The following is a 20,336-nucleotide window of genomic DNA, read 5'->3' as shown; positions in this document are numbered from 1 at the left end:
CAAGGAGATCCGCGCAAACATGCTGTCTGCTTGAGCAACCGGCAATCTGTACAAAGTATTGGAAGGGTCGCGAAGACGCAGGCTAATTGCTCGTGCTATCTTGCGACATCAGGCAGTGATGGCCATCAAGGGCAACCTCCGTTGTCGCTGGGTGTCCGTGCAGCTGTGCCTCTCTCGAGCATGGACGACGTTGATCAAATCTGTGTTGGATTTAGATGATCCCACGGGCGCCTGCTACTTTTAGTCGCTTGTTATACTATGACAAAGACGTGTGCCTCAATATCCAGATGTCGGTAGTTTGAGGGCTGCAGCCAGACCATGCTTACGTGGCCAAGCTCCCCTTTAGACATGTGCCTGATTAGGAAGAAGATGATGAGGGTGGTGACACGATGGCCATGCAACAGAGACTCGGCGCAGCCAAGTAACGACATGTCATCCGAGCCACTTAGACTTTGACAGTCCCTGTACGGTGAATACGTGAGAAGGTGCAGCTGCACGAGTGACATCCGAGCTCCTTCAACGTGGAGCTCTCGTATTGACTCGAGACATGCCATGCGGAAAAAGCAAGCAGCAGTAGATACCGTGAGCGTGGGCAGTGTGTACGAGCTTTGTCTGAGGATACGGTTGGCTAGCGTTTAGTGGGATGGCATGGGATGGAAGGCAGAGAGCGTAAGAAAGGATGGAGATTGTCTTCTAGCCGTGGGAGCTATCAGCTGCTATCTCGATTTGGGAAGGTGTTAGTCAATCGTATTCAAGTGTCGTTATAATGGGAGTCTTGAAAAGATGACTGCACCAGTGTCGTGTCATGACATGCCGTCGGCGAGGCATGTCACTAGGTCCAATCAGTGAGCGGGTATGGATAGGCGGAGGCCGAGACGGTGTCGCGGGGAAGGTCCTGATATTTCGTGCTCCAACCCCTGCCCACACGCAAAGGGTGTGAAAGGACAGACATGGAGGCTGCAACTACTCCTGTAGCGAGCCAAGACTAGGTGGGGATGGGGCAGGTGCGTTCGAACGCAGCCTCGCGTGAACGTTCACAGACGCAGCGCCTCCGATCATGCCTCCCGCTAGCTAGTGGCCCCAACGCCGCGCAAAGCCAACAATACGCGAGCAGAGAAGATGATGGATTCACAACTTGAGATGGACATGACGTTGCCGGGTGGATGGGTTGAATTGAATGTGTTTCAGACCCAGGCACCATTTAGCCAAAATACACGCCTGTCACACACACAGAGACAAGCGCAATTCCGCTGCTAGAGCCGCAAAGCCGGAGCGTCGGGCAGCAGCAGAAACCAACAGCCTGGTATCGAAGGAGCCAATAACCGAGTCAGTTGCGAGCAGAGCTAAGATACTGTAGTCGGCGGGCCTGCAATTAGCGACGGGGGCTACTCCTGTACTGGCCATGGATGGTACGAGCAGGAGGATCGGGGAACGTGGGAGAGCCTCGTCTATCCGATGCTGCATGGGCGGTACGCAGAAACATGCATGGCAGGGGAAAAAAGTAAAAGCATTTGCTGCAAGGCCGCCACGCGCCACCAGAGGACACAGACGACACAGACGACGACATGGCCGCCAGTGTGGGGAGGGAGCGTGTGCAAGCAAGCAGTGCCGTCGGGGAAACCTGGCCACCATCCGCGACGGCGATTGAACAACAGATTTCCAGGCGAATAGGCCCGATTGTAGGCCTCCAAGTCGTCTAAGATCGCATCCGCCACGTGCACCTATCTTTCTTCGAGACGATGCCCAGGCCATTGGTCAAGTCTCCCATATGCCAGCCTACTGGGTCATCAGCCTCTCAGCGCATGAACCCATACTGAAATGCCATGCCATGCATTACATTACATCAAGTATTGCATTGCACTCGACCTCGGTCCAGTCACAAACACCCATGAACAGCGGTTGTGCAACCTAATTGTGAAAAACCGCTAATTGTCCTCAATCACGATGACGCGAGTGGAGATTAGTCGAGACTGCTCAAGGGCCCTGCTAGCGAGATGAACAGTGTGGAGAAGGACTCGCTTCGCCCAGCCAAATTTGTCGCAGGACATGATGCCGACGCCAGCAGTTCATTCACTTCGCCGTTGTCCTGTGTCATCCTCAACTGCTGCTATTGCCGGAGCACAAGCATGAGCGAGCTTTATCGCTGTGGGCGTCGCTGCCACCACCACCACCACCACCAGACACAAGCCAACAAAGAAACGCCCGTCGCTTTTGCAAAGCCCACATCGACAGTGTAGTGTGTCCAGTGTGCGTCAGCTTTCTAGCTCGGGCATTTCGGCCCTTGCCTCCATCAAGGCCCTCTTCGCCGTCCTGGCCATCTCAGATCCCAAGTCTGTTGAACTGCATCCCTGCCCCCAACTACCATCGTTCACGCACAGAGCCATCCCAAATTAACTTTTTGCCTCGGTCGTGTCCTGCGGCGTGCCTCCTTGTCCAGCAACAGGCCCCTTGCATTACCTTGAGGCTTGAGGTCAGGACTTGATATACGAGGTGACTTTCTTTGATGGCTATTGATGGCTACGGGGGTCACAACCACAAAGCCTCAGCTCTTTGAGTGGACCGCGCCGCCACTGACGGTACGGCGGCTACCGCTCGTCTGTCATCGCATCACACCGTCGACCGATTGACAGGCCATGAGTCCCAAACAAGCGTCCGGCCCACGGAGTAATGACGCTCGGACTCGGTTGGTCTGAGCGAACCCTCGTCCGCACATCACTCGGCCTGGGCGCGCCAACCAACAGCAACCTGGCCGCTTGGCTTCTGAAAGACGATCTTGTGCCTCTTTGGAAGGAGCATTATTGAACCCTGTGAAATTCTTTGGCGGATTGGCGCACCCAACGTAACAGACCCGTTGTGTAGTAGCGTCAAGGGCCTCGCCACTTTTAATTCACCCACTGCTTCAACCATGCAGCGCGTTCCCAAATTCCATATCTAGTCCCTACTTCTTTTCGTCATATGCAGGCTTTGCTTTTGGCGCCTGTTATGTTATGCCGCTGATTGCGAATACGCCCCGCTAATGTACGGCCATGGTAACGACTAGCTAACATAGCTGTCACTCTCCTAAACATACCATTCTCCCCCTACTTGGTTTATTTCCTTCACTGGTCCTGGGAACATCGCTGTCTCCTTGGTCTCCCCCGTCAGCGCCCGCTCGAGCATTAAGTCCCATGGCATGGTCCAATCTGCAACTGTCCCCGCCACTACTCCCATTCACGGACAAGATCTGATAGTGCCGGCTCCAACGTTTGAAGAGTCGCCCTACCTGACAATTTAGGTACGTACACCGTTTAGGCCTGTTGGCGCAGTGGCACGTGGTGGGGCCTTCCCCAACTTTAAACATTGATGCTCATCTCTCTAGTATCCTTCAATGCGCTATCGGGTTTCGTGCCTTGATATTCGGGTTTTGCCACACCATTGCGCCGCCCATGGCTGTAGGTACGGAACGACGTGCGAAGAAGACGGCATCTAGACTAGAACACACGTTGGTGTTACAGCCCGTTCGCAACGCCATGACCTTCAATCCTCCAAGCCATAGCGTAGGGGTCGGTGCTCCCGTCGCAGACACTATCACTACTCCAAGCCCCACCGATCGCCTTGAATTCAATTCCACCATGGCTGGTCAAGAGTCCACTATGCAGCCTCAGCAGCAGTCGAGTAAGAAGAGACGTTCTTCCAAGAGCAAAGTCCCCGGGGAACTTCGACGATCCACATCAACACCACATATGCGCAGCTTAAACCTCGGGGCCTCTGGCGAGCTGTCGCCCACGAGTAATAAGGCCCGTAATAAGTTGGGATATCACCGAACCTCAGTGGCATGTGGTAAGCGAGTACAAGAACAGCTTCGCCTACAAAGTCACTGACGTCTGCTCCCCAGGACACTGCCGACGAAGGAAGATACGATGTCTTCTAGCTCCCGATGATCCGCAAAGTCGCTGTGCCAATTGCATTCGGTTAAAGAAGGAATGCAACTTTTTCCCTGTTGAGCATACCGAGCCTCAGGGCTCGCAGGCTGTCGCATCGAAAGACACCAGCCCTGGACATCCAGTGACGCCAGGTACAGCTTCACCGCGACGCCTCCCATCGTCTTCAGGTGACAACACGGGCGAATTCCGCACGCCATTTGCTGGCACCTCATCTGCGACGCAACCCCCCACTTATGGGTTCCAAGGAGTGCCAGAAATCGACCCTCACCAAGTCCCCCCCTCGAGCAGAAGTAGGTCAGCCAGTGTTTAGTTAAGATCCATGCGCTAATTTTCGCAGTGCCTGCACAACAGCCTTCGTATCCCTACCCTCACTCCATAGAAACGCAATGGCCACCGACAAACAATTTCCTACCCTCATCTTCGGTCACCGAGAGTCCCGTGTCAAACCCCGGCTACTGGCGACACTCCCCTCCAACAGCAAACTCTGCATACGGCAGTGAATCCAACGTGTCAGGGGGGCACACGCCGGCCGCAATGAGCACGAGTTCAACAATGTCATACGGCCACCAAGACGGTCACTGGGGCCAACAACCGCCTTTTCAGCCGCCTACGCGATCCATGTCCTACGGGAACATCGAGGGCGCATCACAGCAGTATCCGGGTCACGGACTTGGCATTCAACATGAGTTTCCTCGACGAACGTCTCCGTACCCGTACCCTGCGAGCATAGACACGAATCCGGCAACAGTACACGCCACCACGTTAGGAGCGTCGACCGCTGCTCCTCTTTCAGCGCCAATCGTACCGAATCAGCCGTACTATCCGCCCTCATGGAACTCTTATGAGCCAGTACCGGGCGGGCCGCCCATGTCTATGCCAGGGCGATCAATGAGCGCGCAATGGTACCCAGAACCTGGACACCTGGATCGGGTTCAAGAGGAGGGAGCACCACCCATGGCGTATAATCACAATGGCATGCAACAGTTCTATTCAGGGGTTTAAAAATGGCTTCGACATGGAACTATATTGGTTACAATTTGGCGTAAAACAGGGTTTCAGTTTCTGGACCAATGGCTTTGGCACCTTTACTCTCGCAACATTCGTAATCGGGGTCCGTGAATAGGAGTTTAGTCCGCTACGGCGGGCAACATGGGAGTCTCTGGCGTATAAACTTGGATATTGGATTGGGGAACCGGAAAATTAAGGATTCGCGAACGGAAAAATAAATGTTTGGCTGGTGAACCAGCGCTTCCTCCAAGGGTTGCCGAAATTCTGACAGCAAATTCACTTCAAACCGCTGCGAGCAGCAATCTTCGAATATCACCTACTGGATCTACCAGGATGGTCCCGCGTTTGCTCACTATTCGAAACTTAAAGTCGAAAGAGTCTAGAGTTGTCCCAGCGTGTTTAGGGTTTTTTGGGAATCATTACGGCGTACCCTGTTATTTTTCACCTTCATCACTTGTATTAGTAGTATTTTAAAGTTTTATATGGACAACGACAAGGGTGGTATCTTACGCCTGCTTTCAGCATTGTAGTATATGGCACGACTTCCTGAAGCGAGACACGACAATGACAAAAGCTTTGAAACGTTCAAACCAAATCTCTGGCCGCTGATGTGGCGCCCCCGCTGTGGCAGGAAGGATGCGCACCCGCATGGTTTCAAACCGAATTAGGATCGAAATGCGCATCTCAGGATTCCAAATCTCCACACTCCAGCAATCTGCCAAGTGTCCTCAAGCAGGTACCGTGCTATACAACTGTAACGCTTCCTGACATCGACGTTGCAGCTTAATGGCCTTCACTGCAGCAACGTCGCTACACGACACTCGCAACGCGCCATTTCGATGCTTCTAGCCCTGCCACCTGGGCATCGACTCTCAACTCCCATACACAGTAACTGCACTATCTCAAGCAAGACCTATCTTGGTCCAGACGTGCAGACGGGCGTACTTCCCATTGCACCGTAGACTTCCTTCGCTCTGAGCCATGTAGGTGGTATTAGGTATAGTAACACCCGACTCGAAGACTGCATGTCACTCATGCACTGCAAGTGACCTAGGCGGCCCGGCTGCCAGCGAACGAAATATTGCACCGATTGCTGCATGCATAGGACGCCTGAGAATGAGACAAGACACCCTCAATTGTCCACAACATCAACGACCTTGCATGTTCCCTTGACCATTTTGCCGAGGCTTAAACTTTAGGTGGCGAAATGCCTTGCAATCTTAAACGACTTGTCAACAATGCCATCGCAAGTTTGTAACCGATGCTCTCCCATGCTAGTACCTGTTCCCTACCTCATCATTTCAAAATTGCGCAATCAATCCAGAATTTTGGAAAAGACCTTTGTCGCGCCGAACTCCGGCCATCAGCTAGGGCCCTGTCCCACTTTTCCAACGGTCTCCACGACGCACCACACTCGCGCTTATTCTGACAACTTATGGTTCCAAGTAGCTTCAACAAGGCGCCATTGCATAATGTCTTTGTTTGTAGCGATACATCCCCGCTACCACGCACCTGGGATGAAGGCCCGTCAACGTCGCGTCGGAAAAAAAGCCCCCAAGTCCCCTCTGAGTAAGGTCGCCGCCGGGGATGGAACGGTCAGCGATGCTGATCACTCGCATGAATCATGGGTTCGTTCCTCGGTAATCCTTATCGGTGCAATTACTACATTTGTGTTGGATAAGGGGATTTTCGCGCGGAACAACTATTTCCGAAAGTAAAGGAGAAAATGCTGTTGGATGGGTTGCATCTGGAAATGTCTGCTATCGCATCAGCTAGCGAGCTGCTGATGAAGGATTATTTCTCTTGGGTGGGCAAACGAGTCCGATTGCAGGGCCCTTGCAGCAGACGTGCGTCGAATCACTAGTTCGCAGATGGGTTGGAAGATGACGTTTGGTCTAGAATCAGCTCGTATTCGCGACAGTAGCTAGAGTTCAGTTCATTAGCGAACCTTACGTGCACTGCGGATGCGTTCATTCCCTAGAGTCTACATGGCTCCAAGTATATTTGCAGTTTTCGAGTTGAAAATAATTGCCAGAGAACGTGTGCTTGAAGCTACTCAGCCCTACGTGGGGGCAAGTGGGTCCTGTGCATCATTCGGTGACACAGCTTTTCGAACGCTTTTTCCGCAGTATTTCCCCCCTCAGCCAATCGCAATTTTTCGGTGTGAGACCAGGGAACCCCAGCCAAGCAGCGCAAGATACTTTTAGTTAGACGCGTGTCGGTTACGCTCCTCCGATGAGTATCTCTTCCAGCGGTCCCCACAAGTCCGACTATCTTCACATTCGCCGTCGCTCGGCATCGTCCCTATGAGGCGGCAGAGCCAATCGGCATTATACATCGGCAGCGCGTGGGCTCTTTAGGAAGGTAGCAGGACTGCGTGAGAATTCTGATGACGCTCACATCCACGTATCTTGTCGTAGAAACATGAGCATGTGAGTTGTGCTCCACTTCCACCGGTCTCAGCAGCAGCCCGACCTTCGATGCGACCCACATGTAAAGCATAGACCCCAAGCCGTCACCCAGGGCTGCACTCGTAGGGCAACCCATAGCAAACGATGGATGGCGACTTGCCTGACGTTCCGTTCCGATCCGCCTCATTCGCGCTCCACCACCGCAGGAGACATCGCGTCACCTTGCGGACGATCGAGGCCTCCACTGCGATGCAATCCACCCTTGCTCCAACTGGTAATCTCTCACCCCCTCAGCACAACCCAAATCACAAGTCATCAAGCAGTCAATGCAGCCACACGCTCGCGGGCCTCTTGCCCGCCAATCGTCGTCTTCTCCACAGCGCCCAACAGCCATGTCTTGCATAATGGACAAACACCCCGACCAACAACTGCCTTCCTTACACCCGATCGGAATCCTCCCTGCTGCGCCGCAACTGTACGTCGACGGCTATTACCATCTGTCATGTGCGGAGGCCTGAGCAGTAGTAGTCGTAAGCAACGTCAAGTCAGACTTGCCCTGCGTTTGTTGGGTGCCAGACCAGGCCAGGCCGATTATGCGGCCCCACGTTAGCTTGTGTAGCAGTTGACGTATCGTACGTACGTCCATGTGCGAAAGCTGCACTCCATACTCTTGGCGTCACAGATCACCCGCATATCTCTGGAACAATGTTTTTTACGCAGGTCTGATGTGCATAAAGTCGTGTTCAGTTTTCTTGCGCCTGGTGCCCGGCATGATTCATAGGTAATTGCGGGACGACGGGCGAGACATCCACGGTGTTGGGGTGTTATTGGTTCAGTTATGCATACATGTGATGGAGTTTGACTTACCTGTTCGGGCTGTGGATATGAAACACATAATGCGTTACTGATAAGACGGTAAGAAAGCGTTCGTAGTCACCGAGAGGTCTTCACCGTGTTGATAGTAGTAGTAAGTACAGTAGCGAGAAGGCATTCGCAAATATTGAATAAGAAGGTGTTATAGCAGCCTGGAGGCCTTTATAGGAGTAATGGGAGTAACAAAAGAAACGTATAGAGTAGCCAGGAGGCCTCTGAGGTAACATAGTAAGCAGTATTATAATTGGGTTGGCCCGGCGAAAGGCGAGGATATTATGGTTTTATGAGAGACGCTTGCACATGACCATAGTATCATTACATGCTGAAATTCTGCTTTACTCTAGGGTCTAGAGCGAGGAAGGATAATGATAATGATAATGATAATCTAGCGCACGACTCTATTCATGACTATTCATGATTGTAGTATTCTAAACATAACTAATTCTGTGTGACGTGAGGGGTGTTGGGATGTTGGATGTTGAATGTCGGAGTCAAATTTCCATCTCCCATTCCGGCGAAAAAATCTGTTCTCGGCCCCACTCTAACCTGTCTTCCAACCCCAATGACACACCGTCCCAAACTCATACCCGCCGCTCCTCTACACGCCCTCTATACTCTGCCATACAGCATGCTGCCTCAACATGTCTTTACAATATAAGCGCTATAATTCTCCCATACTCCATCAAATCACCAGTTGATCAACCAAAGCCCGGCTGGCACAATCGGTAGCGCGTGAGACTCTTAATCTCAAGGTTGTGGGTTCGAGCCCCACGTCGGGCTGATCAGTACGATTCTTTTTGCCTTTTTAGTTGTCGTGGAATGGGGGTGGTGGTTGTGTGGGTGAAGGTTTTGGTAAGAGGCCCATGCGCATCATCTTGTACCACTTGGGACGACATGTTTTTTACGCTACTCAAGAAATGCGGAATAATTCCGTATGTACATGAAAGTGTAGGGTCCTGTATACGAATACTGAGAAGGGTCGTAAAGACTTTCAACCTGCTTTCGCTGTTAAATCTACCTACAACTAGTATGAACCAGGGTACGCATAAGAGAAGGCAAGCGAAACAGCCGTGAATCTGTTAATGAAAACTGTCTCGGAAGCGCGGCTGATCCCTCCACTTCTTCCGTGTAGGATTCACGCATAGCCAGCGCCCTTCCTGCCACAACCCGTCGGGCCGGCTCCTCCACACGGGACACTCAAGACCACGCGCAGCGCAGCGCTGTAGCCCTTGAGCAGACCCTGTCTTCTAGTTCTAGAAGCTCTTGAATATCTTGACAAGCTTCCGAACGTCGCCAGCGTCCGTGTCCTTATTTCGCTTGTTCAATGTTGAAATCCCACAGCTTTTCCCGGTTTGCTATTACTAGAGAGGCTATCAATGCTCTGATCGTATATCTCAACCTTTGACTTCCTTGGAATTTGTCGTAAGATAGTCTTAATGTCTACTACTATAGCAGCTTGGCTTCTCTTAGGTGGTGTTCAGTGTACATACTGTAGTGTTCTGAAGATTTCCAGGCTGCTGTAACTACCTTGTAACTTGGTACTTTTAATATCGCGAATTCCTTGTAGCTACGATAAGTGCCTTCTTTCTGACTACTATTAATACCCCGAAGACCTCTTGGCTGTAACCAACGCCTTCTTACCTCCTCAACATTACTTGGACATTACGTCTTCAATATACTCGCTGCCACTAGAATCGCCTTCGCCGTCTTGCCCACCCATTCCTGCGCCAACGTGGCGTTCTTGTCAAACGTGATGCTCTCCGTGACACCCGGAAACGTCACAGGCGCATATCCAGTGTCCCGCCCGGGCGCAAAGATGGTATGCTGGAAGAACTCTCGCGTGGGAAGCCCACCCTGCGAGGCAAAGCCACGAGAGAAGTCGCGGGCTTTGTGGTTCTGCACGGTGAGAAGGGCAGTGTCGTTGGATTTCAGGGCCTGGGAGCGCAGGGCCTCGAAATCGTGCACAAACGAGTCAAAAGTGGAGATGGCCTTCGTGAGGGGCGAGAGGTCAATCGTGTAGTTGGATGCGGAAACGGTAGCGTTGAGTGCGGTGAGGTACTTGTGGAGCTCGGGGACGTAGCCTGCCGGCTCCAGAGGTACGGTCGCGTCGTTGACAAAGTGATACAACAGGAGTGTAAAGTACTGGCCTATAGCCTTGTGGGTCAAAAAGCCTTTATCTCCGTATGTGGCCATCCAGTGGTACGAATCGTAATTGGAATGATACGGGTACACAGCGTCGTTTGGACCGCCTTCAGCCCCTACGTCGATGGAGGCAATGCCACGGTGCAGGAAAGCAGTGTAATCGCTGCCACTGCCCAAGACGCCAACTTTGCCGTCTTCGTGTTCCCATACATCGTACAGAGTCGAGGTAGTGCTGTTGCGGTAGGGGTAGACAATCTTCTTCAGGAGGGCAGTGCTAATAGCATGCAAGTCTGGGGTTGCTGATATGGCGGGAATGGGTCCAGAAACAGCGACATCGATGTTGAGATAGGATACAGCGGCGTTTTTCAGCCAGGGGATGTGTTCTTCCACCCATTCGGTGCTTCCGACCAACCCGTACTCTTCTGCATCCCAACTAGCAAGGACAATCGTACGTACAGGCTTCCAGCCCGTCTCTGCGAGCTTGCTGAAGGCCTTTGCTAGTTCGATAAGCACAGCAGAGCCAGAGTTTGGGTCCGCAGCGCCTCCGATAATCCACGCATCGCGATGATTACCAACAATAACCACCTCATCCTGGCTCGTCCCGTTGATGACGCCAATAGCATCCCATATAGTGCTATAGGTGTCATTCATTACATTGCTCAAGAACAGCGTTGCGTTTGAGCTCGGTCCTGCGCTGTAGGTTACCCCTGAGATAGCACCGGTCCAACCCGTCCTGTTGACACTGGCATTACTCGGTCCATGTCCATTCAAAGCCTGCAGCAGGGGCTGTGCCTCAGCCCAAGATATTGGAAGAGACGGAATTTTAGGGGTGACCTTGCCATGGTCCGCACGCGGAGAGTCGGGCTTCGAAGCATAGCCTGGCGTTGTGGGGTCGCCAGGATACACGCTGAGGAACTCAACGCTACCCCTTTGTATAGTTGAAGGGTTCCTCGCAGGCCCATTAGGATACGCTGCGAATCCCTTTACCTCGGTCACATTCCCATCATCGCCAGGGTCCGTGAAGATGACTGCGCCAATCATCCCATAGTCCTGTGCATTCTTGACTTTTAGACCTCGAAATGGACCACCGTATTTTGCTAGGGCGATCTTTCCTTCAAGCTTGACGCCGAGGGCAACTAAGCGAGCAAAGTCGACTTGTTGACCTCTACCGACATAGACGTATTCTGCAGATGCGTTGCCGGTGAAGGAATAGCCATGGAAGGATGGGATACTGTTAGGATAGCTGGTTGTGTCATCTTCCGCAAGTACAGCCTCTCTGAGAGTCGGTTTGTATGTGCTGCCATTTGGATATGTGAGGACTAGCGAGTTGGAGACTGGGTAGTTGAGGAACACATCTAGTCATGTAAGTACATGAGCTACTATAAATCCTATCGAAAGATGCTTACAGTATTCGTCTAGTCTCGAAGTGAAGCCATACTCGGTCCATTTGTCAGCCGTCCATTGCGCGATTGTCTTATTGCGGCCAGCAATATGGTCTCCATGAGCTATTATAGGATGTCAGTACCACATCTGACTCAACGCAGCCTTCCACATACTGTAATAGTACGACCACGTTGAGATGGATGTATTATCGAACGAGTCGATCAATATCTGCTCGTTGGCATCTAGTACGGGGGGGAAAGTTGCATTGCTAGTCTGCCGCTTCACAAAGGGCTGCGAATGGCTCCTGGATGCCCTATCTCGCTGGCAAGCTTGCGCGCCAATTGCAGCGAGGAGTAAAAATGTTGCTTTCATGGCGACCGGCAAAACGATAACACGTCAACAGACGGGTTTCAAGGTATTTACAGTGGTAGATAAGTAGGTTTTTATAGTAGCCTGGAGGCCTCTAAGGTATTATAGTAGTGTACCGAGTTACCTCGTTCTTCCACAATACTGCAGGCCGGCGTCATTATGCCTCGCCAAGTATATTGACCCTCTTCCCCGCGCATCTTTCTTTGTGACCTTCCCGAGTGCGTTAGCAAATTGCCTCTAAACCTCGTGCTTACGCAGTTCTGCCTAGGATCGCAACATCCGGAAGCACGGGAATCGGAAGAGCAGGGAACGAGGTAACTCGGTACTTAGGTCAGATAACGCCTTATCCATCCGGACACTACCCAATGGTTCAATGGTTTCTCGAGAAAGCACGACATTGTGGGTGAGGTTGAGTGCGGGGATGTGATCGGCAGATAAGATGACCGAGGTAGGGAAGAGGAAAGCAACCCCCACGCTTGAAGAGCCCCAAGCGGTCTCATCTTGTTGATAGAAGCTTGAAGTCACGGTGACGCCTTGGAGCGATGGTATGTAGCAATACCTGGGCTCCTTCATCATGTCCAAGCTCGTGGCGCTGTGGCGGCAGATCGCGACCCTTACGCGTTTCGGCCTAGCAGCGGGTCGATCCATGCAAGACAGCAACTGGGTGTTCGGCGAAAGGCTGCGTCAGTCAGTAAACATCAAGCTGCAGGCAGCGGAGCACTGCATCACAGACCGGCAGGTCAACAAAGACGATACTAATCACTAACATCCACAGCAACAGCAACAGCAGCATCCCCATTGCCATTGCCATCGCGGCTTCCTTAATCCGAGCCGAGCTCCTTGGTGCCTTCCCTCTACATGCTCTCCGCGCAGCCACTCTGTCCCGCGGAACACTATCACCATGGACGCTTTTTCGTCTCCCTTCCGTTTGATGCCGTCTTTGACGCCTCGTCGAGCTCCATCGCCCACCATGTCGCCTGGAGGCCGCAGAGGACGAGCATACGGCGGCTCGGAAGAGAGCCGCCTTCGCGACCTATCACCAGACACCACACTCCGCGCCTTCACCCAGAAACCGATGCCATTCGACACGTCACAAGACGAGTACAAAATTCTCTCATGCATCGACGCACTTACTGCAGCGGAGAGAGACCTGGGTATGCGCGTGGCCAAGGCTGCACAGCGCCTGAAGAGCTGGTGCACTGAGATCGAGCAGTGGGGCTGGTCGGGCAGCTTTGAGCAGCCCAGTGTAGACGTTCGAGAACAGCGGAGAAGGAGTTTGGAGCTCCGCATAAGAGAACATGTCCCCAGTGCCGACGTTACCAAGTCCTTGCGACCACTGGAATACTGGGGCTCGCTGCTGTCGAACGAAGTGGAACAGCACGATTGCCGGTTGGATGATATCGAAGAGGAGATGCTGAAGCTGGATGTCGAAGAGCTGAAGGAGCATGTGCTGGACATGCACCCGGCAGGCAAGTCGAGACGGACGTCTGCCAGCTTCGAAGCGGCCCAGCAAAACTACAAAATCATGGACGACTTCTCTTTCCTCATCACCCAGACGCTGCTCTCTGCACTACCGCACCACGCCCAGCTCAAAGATCGCTTGCTCACGTGGACCGCACGCGTCTCGATCCTCCGCGAAGCCCCGAAATATCTTAGTGAGCTTGAGATGGCGCAAAAGGCCATGCGATTGGGTTGGGACGCAATCGAGCAGCCCGCCGATACTTCAGACTTGGCCTTTGCGCAGTGGAAGGAGGCCGTGGACACCATCTCAGGCGTACTCCAAGACAAAGTTAGCGATCTAGGTAGGCGACTAGATACAATGCTAGATACGCTAGAAGGACGCGAGGACTGTCTGCCTGAGAACTGGATAGACATCTTCGAGGGTATAGAAGCGGATTATGGACGCTGGGTGCACGAGTCGAGGAGAAGGGTCATTGATCTCGAAGTGCGAAGAAAGGAGGACAAGAGTCCTGACGTCCGGGGCGAGCATGTTACCGGACAGCTGGAACCACATTCCGAAGATTACGCTACCCCACGTCAACAGCAGCCGTCTATCACAAGCATCATCTCAGACCCGGTCGCGAACATCAAAGGAGTAGATACTAAGATAGAACCTACGCGAGCAGCTGTTACAGATGGACTAACTGGCACGGATTACGTCCCAGGGCCGAAGGAGAGCGATTTCATTGTTGCCACTCCGCGGTCTGACGCTGCCTCCAAGACCGACGTTCTAGATGTTTCAAGCAGCCTTTCGGGCTCCGGGGACGACGTGTCTTCAAACGAAACAACTCCAGAGCATGGCGTCAAAGACAACATAAAGTATCCGCAGCATAAGCTCGTCGGGCCAAGGAACGCTGAACTACTGTCGGCCCTAAGCTCCGCTCCAGTGGAAGCATCTGCCATACCCTTCGATCCACCAGCATTAAAAGACCCAGAACAGGGAGCGAAATCAGTGGATACATCCAAAGATATCCTGGATATACCAAGCTATGAACACGTCATTACTACCCAGACCAAGCCATTACCGGCCGCTACCCCTACAATGGAAGCTCCCGCAAGATTTGTCGAGGGTACACGTCCGGTAGAGGGTGTGTTTGTACAAAATTCTGAAACTGTAGAAGAAGATTCTGCTTTTGACGTCGAGTCAGAGTTTGACGAGGGCGATACCATCGTCCACCACGAGCTAGACGGCAGTCCAGAAGAGATCGTCTCCGTCCAGCCAGCATCCGAGAAGATCTTAGATGATGATGATATGACCGAGAATGGCTCCACTGGCATTACACAAGCTGGTCCAAGGCCGCTTGCGCCTGCTGAATACTCGGTCGTTATCACCTCTGACGAACCCACTGACGAACAAGATAGCGCAAGCCTGGAACCACCCCAGACACCACGCTCACGAAGAGGTAGTGTGGGCTCACTGTCGTCTGAGATGTCTTTTGGATCCAGCTCGCCTGGCTTTATCGATGATTCGCCCTCAGTGCGGAATGCAACCAACCGTGCGTTGAGAGCCCCTCGTCCCGAACTGAACGCCGCAATGTCGAAACGTCGACCCGCAAAGGCGACGGTTGATGAGGGCGCGGTGAACCCTCCATGGCCCCCGACACGCTTCGCCCAAAAGCCTACCAACAGCGCCGAAGATCTCGAGCGCAAGATTTCAGATATTCTGACGACTATCCCGGCTCACATCCGCCTCACCTCAGGTCCTGGCGCGGACGCTCCCGAAGTCAAGTCAGCGCGGAGTCTTACGACCAAAAGTAGTAGGGGATATCTTCGTGCTACCCACTCAGTTAATGGCATGAAATCGCCCGAACTAACCCTATCGCCTGCGAAAAGTGAGTACGATTCGCCGAATGCTGTCTCAGGTCGCCGGTCTGCGACAGCTTTAAGAGGTGACAATGACATCAAATTGTATCATCTTACGCAGCCGGGCAAGGAGCATCCTATCAAGCTGTTCATACGGCGCGTGGGCGAGAATGGCGAGCGCGTCATGGTTCGAGTTGGTGGTGGCTGGGCCGATCTGGGCGAGTATCTGCGACAGTATGCTGAGCACCACGGGCGGCGGACGGTGAGCGACGGCAAATTCGAGATTCTGGGTCTCGAGGTCAAGAATTCCGGGGATTCGCCTGCCAGACCCGATAGTTCGATGAGTAAAAAGGACAGACGCTTCAGCGGTGGCCATCATACAGGAAGCCCGAGTACAACACCGGTCAAGTCGGCAGGGGTAGGCATTTCGAAAGAGGAAGTTTCGCCAATGCCGAGTTTCACGTCCACACCAGTCATCGCCGAGGAAGTTTCTCTACCCTCGACAAACTCGTCGCAGCGCTCCTGGCAGGGTAACGAAGTCGGACTCGCTGGACCCAAATCAAAGAAGCTTGAGCTTAGTGGCGAGAAACTGGATTGGATCGAGGGAATGATGAAACAAGCACGAACAGTATCCAGCAATGTGATGACGACGAACCATCTGCCGCTTCAGCGCGAGGATAGAGTAGAGAGCAGGAGTGAGAGCCGCTCAGACAGCCGGACAGGCAGCAGAGCAGGTGGGAAGAAACCGGACTTTGGCGACCTAGGCAAGATCGGTGGCACAAAGCGGATCTTCATGAGGGGTGGCCGGCCTTCATTGAGCGAACAATAAGTCAACATTGACAGCCATACTTGTGGCATTTCGTATGTAAGATTCATGGAGGAAGGACTGCATTCGCAGTGTATAGTAGTTTCATTTTTGTATTTTCTTCTTTGTACGGACTTCTGGAAATAGACGGTATCTTCTAAGCATTTCTTAGCGGAGTAACATACCCCAGGGCTCTTCCATGTATAGGAATGGAGCTGGAGCTATGGAGTAGGAGACGCTCCAGGTCAGGTTGTCAGTAATAATAAAATGGCGCAAACTCGAGTGCTGTAGTTTAAAGTGTCTTGGAGCCTGCGGCAACTCGGACGGGTTGTATAGCATTCAATAAAGTTGAATTTCTAGCTGCGATGGAGTTCATTCGTGCCCAATCATTCATGGCCCAGACAATTCAAAAAGGCTGACATTCAGGACTCTCTCTACTAAATGCTGCAAGTATTCAGGAGAACATGCAGAAGGATAGCTGAGCTTGATGCTGAGCATTCGAGTAGTAAATTCAGCGAGAGCGATGCCCACAGGGAGTATAAGTGCACTTGACTTTGTAAGCAAGCCAAGCCTTGGCACGAATACTCGCGTCAGCTGAGCAGGCATCCAACAAGTGTTACCATATAACCGTCAATCTGAACCATTCATCCTGCGACTGCATTTAGGACAGAGGCGCCCTGTTTTGTAATAGCTCTAACAATCAGATCCTACAATCTCTACACCCTTTCCTTCCTGCCAACATTTCTGACTTTTGACGTCCTCAAAATGTCAACGAAGACATGGGTAATGCTTGGTAAGGGACATAGGCCCTCCTGGACTACTTGTCTTTGAGTAGAAACTCATCGCAAATGGCAGAGAACAACCCCGATGTAATGAACCAATTGGCAACGAAGTTGGGTCTCTCGTCTGAGCTCGAATTCTACGACGTCTATTCCCTGGATGGACCAGAACAACTCGCACATATCCCTCGACCTGCCCTGGCTCTGCTGGTCATCATTCCGCTTACACCAGCTTGGGATCGAAGTCGCAAGGCCGAAGACGCTGAGAAAGAACCCTACACTGGCTCCGGCCCTGACGAGCCGGTCATCTGGTTCAAGCAAACCATCGGCCACGCCTGCGGCTCGATCGGGTTGCTCCATAGTGTGATCAACGGCCCGGCCGTCGACTTCATCAAGCGTGATTCCGATCTCGCGGCGATAAGAAGCCTCGCGATACCGCTGGATATGACCAAACGCGCCGAAATGCTGTACAACAGCGAGCCGTTTGAACTTGCTCACAAGTCGGTCGAGCAGGCGGGCGACAGCCATGCGGATCCGACTGATGAGCGAGATGGTGGTCATTTTGTGAGTTTTGTCAAGGCCGGTGGGAAGCTCTGGGAGCTTGAAGGAGACAGGAAGGGTCCTCTGGAAAGGGGAAGTCTTGCTGACGACGAGGACGTTCTCAGTCCGCGGGCGCTTGACATGGGCATCAAGAGGATCATCAAGTTGAATGCGGATGCAGGAGGAGAGAACCTTTGCTTTAGCTGCATTGCTTTGGCTCGAAGGCCTTAGGCTCTGGCTGGGAATCGGCACACGCGCATTACGGATACTTTGCTACCCAGATCTACATGAGACCTGAACGGACACTCGAATCTCTCTACGTTGTAGCGAGAGAGAAACGCGCGTGGCTGCAAGATTCCCAGGGAGGAAAATCGAATCTTTGCAGTTACGCAGCATAGGCAGTCGTGTCATGCAGCAGTTCTGGCCGGTTAGCCTAGTGCGTCCGGGTTGTGTCTAGATTCTCGGAGATGGAGACCGCAAGGCTTGTGAAACTTGAGTGGTGGGATATCCGCAGCTTGGACGCGCGGACGATGTGTGAGGTTGTTTTTTAGCTGCTGCGCCACGTACGCACAAGCTTACGTATTCAGGTGTATTACCTCCTGCGTCAATGCCGACATCACTCTGCACAGATGTCTTGAGAGGGTAATCTGTGGTTTGCATGCCTCGCAGATGTTCTATTACGCATGGTCAACTGCCTGTGCATGCCAGTGCTTATATGGCTGGAGGCAGCCAACATCAAGCGATTGAAGAAGTGTAATGTTTGCGCAGGGAGGCGATATGCAAACTTGGGGGGATCCTCAAAAACTCCTAGGATTTCTTGAGTAGATGCGCACGCGACCGCTATCCAATTTCGGTGTTAGCACTCAGCTCTTGACCCTATTCCCGGGGTGACGGCCACAGTGAGCGACGCGATGCAGCGCCTGTACTCGCAGCGTCGTCATGCTCTCTAACCCAAATCAGGCTGGGCCTTACATCTCTGTCTTCTCAAACATGTCTCCAACCTCTTTTCGTCTCCCCTTGGTGCATACAAAACGATCTGGAGCCTCGCACTTATTCTTCACGGTTGCTTCTAGCTAAGCAACGATGAGGATTTTGTCCAGGCTACACGCATGTGCCGGAGCCACCTTTCTACTCTTCTTGTACTTCATTTGGCTGCAGTATTCAACCTACATTGACAACAGCACACAGGCAAATTGGCCAGGCAAGGCACATCGAATTGTTGTCTTTGGAGACGACTGGTCTGACACTGGCAATTATCGCGTTTCTCCACCACCTCAGTCGTGGGTCGGTACCCGAGATCCTGATCGAGGTGAAGTCTGGGTTGAAACATTATGCAAAGAGGTAACAATCACTCATCGTCCCTACAGAAGCAAAATTTTGACGCCCGACAGCTCACTTGCGATACCATCGATAACTTTGCACGCTCCCTACCAGAGACCGCATCGGCTGGGTCCATGGTTGACGCGGATGTCTCCGCGCAAGCAACTAGCAGGAATAGCAACGATGGCATAGTGACCTCATTCGACTTCAAGACACAAGTGCGACAGTTTCTCACATACGATAAAGGAAGTCGTTACATCCCAAAGCGCTTCCGACGAGTCGATCAGCGGACTGTTTTCACAGTCTTCTTCGGCCTGTGGGATCTACTAGAGTATCCAGATCTACACGTGGAATTTGCAATGCGGGCCATTGAGAATAGTCTCACGGCACTGTTCCAGAATCTCGATGTTCTTGCAGATCACGCCACCGTTCCGATCAAGGTCGTTATCCCTAGTATGCTAGATGTTACCTTCCTCCCACGCTTCCAATCACGAAAAAACGCCACGCAAGAGCATTTTGCGGAGAAGCAGCACCACCTGGTCTTTTTATGGGCCTATTGGAACAATGTCTTGTTTCAACGTGCGACTCAATGGACGAAGGGCAAAGTTTTCATGCCTGACCTTAATACTTTGATTATGGATCAGGTCAGGGCCAAACAACTACACTCCAGACATATCTCGGATGCATCCGGTAGTAGCGAACAAGCCTCCCTCTTCGAATTTGTTGAACAGCCCTGTCTATCATCAAAACGGGGTAGCAGTGTAACCGATCTGCAAGCAGCCGCCATCGAGAAGTGCTTGGACCCAGCTCTGCACTTATTTTGGTATGTTGATCGCAACACAAACGCATTGTCTCAGTCTCACCAGGTAACAGGGACGACTTACATCTCAGCGGTACCGCCCATCGTCAAATCGGAAGACACGCCGCAAACCTCATCCGCACCAATCAAACTGTGAATCCCGAGCGAGCAACGAATGGCTCCGCAACCAACGCGAGTTTCGACGGACAAGAGGGAGAGGGTTTCAATCTGAAATTGCCGCCTGGCTATTAGCTGCTCGTGTCGGAAACCTTGTCTAACACTTGACCAAGCTTCTGTCGTTCAGCAAAGCTGCGCCAACTGCGCCCCTCATAAAACAAGGGACAATGTCCAGTGTTCAGCTGTAAATCCGTGGTTCCCGAGACCAAGTGGGTTTGTGGTGATTGTGAAAGACCGTGGCATTGTTAACTCCTTGCATTGCTGGCGGTGGAATGCTGGAATGTCTCAGAGCGCTGTCTTGGCCGCTTTGGGACCCGGCCACAACAAAGAAACCCCAGCGGAAACCGGCCGCATCTGTCTGGAACATTGAAATTACTGGCTCGCCCGCGTTCATTTATCAAAGCGCTTGGCTTCAAGGACGCTCTTGCATGCTCTTCTCAAAGAAAGCTGAGAAAGTCCGGCAGTTTGTCCGAGGCCTCCCTTCCTCATATGGGACAATGAACT

At 52.4% G+C, this 20,336-nt stretch overlaps 7 protein-coding genes and 1 non-coding gene across 8 annotated transcripts; 7 read left to right on the top strand and 1 right to left on the bottom strand.

Annotated features, from left to right (window-relative positions):
- Positions 1-3,425: 3,425 nt before the first annotated feature.
- K460DRAFT_271568 (uncharacterized protein) lies at positions 3,426-4,925 on the top strand (the record flags this gene model as incomplete). The annotated part of the gene is made up of 3 exons (XM_040927737.1): positions 3,426-3,819; positions 3,875-4,213; positions 4,261-4,925. The coding sequence occupies 3 exons, from the start codon at positions 3,426-3,428 to the stop codon at positions 4,923-4,925; spliced, it is 1,398 nt and encodes a 465-aa protein (XP_040794710.1).
- Positions 4,926-5,927: 1,002 nt separating this feature from the next.
- On the top strand, positions 5,928-6,741 carry K460DRAFT_47609 (uncharacterized protein). Its single transcript, XM_040938445.1, has one exon. The coding sequence runs from the start codon at positions 6,170-6,172 to the stop codon at positions 6,647-6,649; it is 480 nt and encodes a 159-aa protein (XP_040794709.1). The 5' UTR covers positions 5,928-6,169; the 3' UTR covers positions 6,650-6,741.
- A 419-nt stretch (positions 6,742-7,160) lies between these two features.
- K460DRAFT_47589 (uncharacterized protein) lies at positions 7,161-8,044 on the top strand. Its single transcript, XM_040938444.1, has one exon. It carries the CDS (start codon positions 7,491-7,493, stop codon positions 7,950-7,952), a length of 462 nt encoding a protein of 153 aa, XP_040794708.1. The 5' UTR covers positions 7,161-7,490; the 3' UTR covers positions 7,953-8,044.
- Positions 8,045-8,922: 878 nt separating this feature from the next.
- K460DRAFT_t8 lies at positions 8,923-8,995 on the top strand. Its single transcript has one exon. It is a non-coding gene; the product is annotated as a tRNA-Lys (tRNA).
- Positions 8,996-9,417: 422 nt separating this feature from the next.
- On the bottom strand, positions 9,418-12,311 carry K460DRAFT_383370 (N-acetylated-alpha-linked acidic dipeptidase-like protein 2). Its single transcript, XM_040935446.1, has 3 exons — positions 11,914-12,311; positions 11,764-11,862; positions 9,418-11,712 (listed from the first exon to the last, which is right to left on the bottom strand). The coding sequence occupies exons 1-3, from the start codon at positions 12,110-12,112 to the stop codon at positions 9,878-9,880; spliced, it is 2,133 nt and encodes a 710-aa protein (XP_040794707.1). The 5' UTR covers positions 12,113-12,311; the 3' UTR covers positions 9,418-9,877.
- Positions 12,312-12,659: 348 nt separating this feature from the next.
- Positions 12,660-16,618, top strand: K460DRAFT_362908 (uncharacterized protein). Its single transcript, XM_040932726.1, has one exon. The coding sequence runs from the start codon at positions 13,011-13,013 to the stop codon at positions 16,239-16,241; it is 3,231 nt and encodes a 1,076-aa protein (XP_040794706.1). The 5' UTR covers positions 12,660-13,010; the 3' UTR covers positions 16,242-16,618.
- Positions 16,619-16,845: 227 nt separating this feature from the next.
- Positions 16,846-18,076, top strand: K460DRAFT_362907 (ubiquitin carboxyl-terminal hydrolase-like protein isozyme L3). Its single transcript, XM_040932725.1, has 2 exons — positions 16,846-17,010; positions 17,073-18,076. The coding sequence occupies exons 1-2, from the start codon at positions 16,983-16,985 to the stop codon at positions 17,765-17,767; spliced, it is 723 nt and encodes a 240-aa protein (XP_040794705.1). The 5' UTR covers positions 16,846-16,982; the 3' UTR covers positions 17,768-18,076.
- A 543-nt stretch (positions 18,077-18,619) lies between these two features.
- Positions 18,620-19,907, top strand: K460DRAFT_269588 (uncharacterized protein; the record flags this gene model as incomplete). Its single annotated transcript, XM_040927584.1, has 3 exons — positions 18,620-18,877; positions 18,928-19,679; positions 19,730-19,907. The coding sequence occupies 3 exons, from the start codon at positions 18,620-18,622 to the stop codon at positions 19,905-19,907; spliced, it is 1,188 nt and encodes a 395-aa protein (XP_040794704.1).
- Between the last annotated feature and the right edge of the window lie 429 nt (positions 19,908-20,336).

This window comes from Cucurbitaria berberidis (genome assembly GCF_010015615.1).
Source record: "Cucurbitaria berberidis CBS 394.84 unplaced genomic scaffold K460scaffold_1, whole genome shotgun sequence".
NCBI classification, from domain to species: Eukaryota; Fungi; Ascomycota; class Dothideomycetes; order Pleosporales; family Cucurbitariaceae; genus Cucurbitaria; species Cucurbitaria berberidis.
This window is presented reverse-complemented; position numbering and strand designations above follow the sequence as displayed.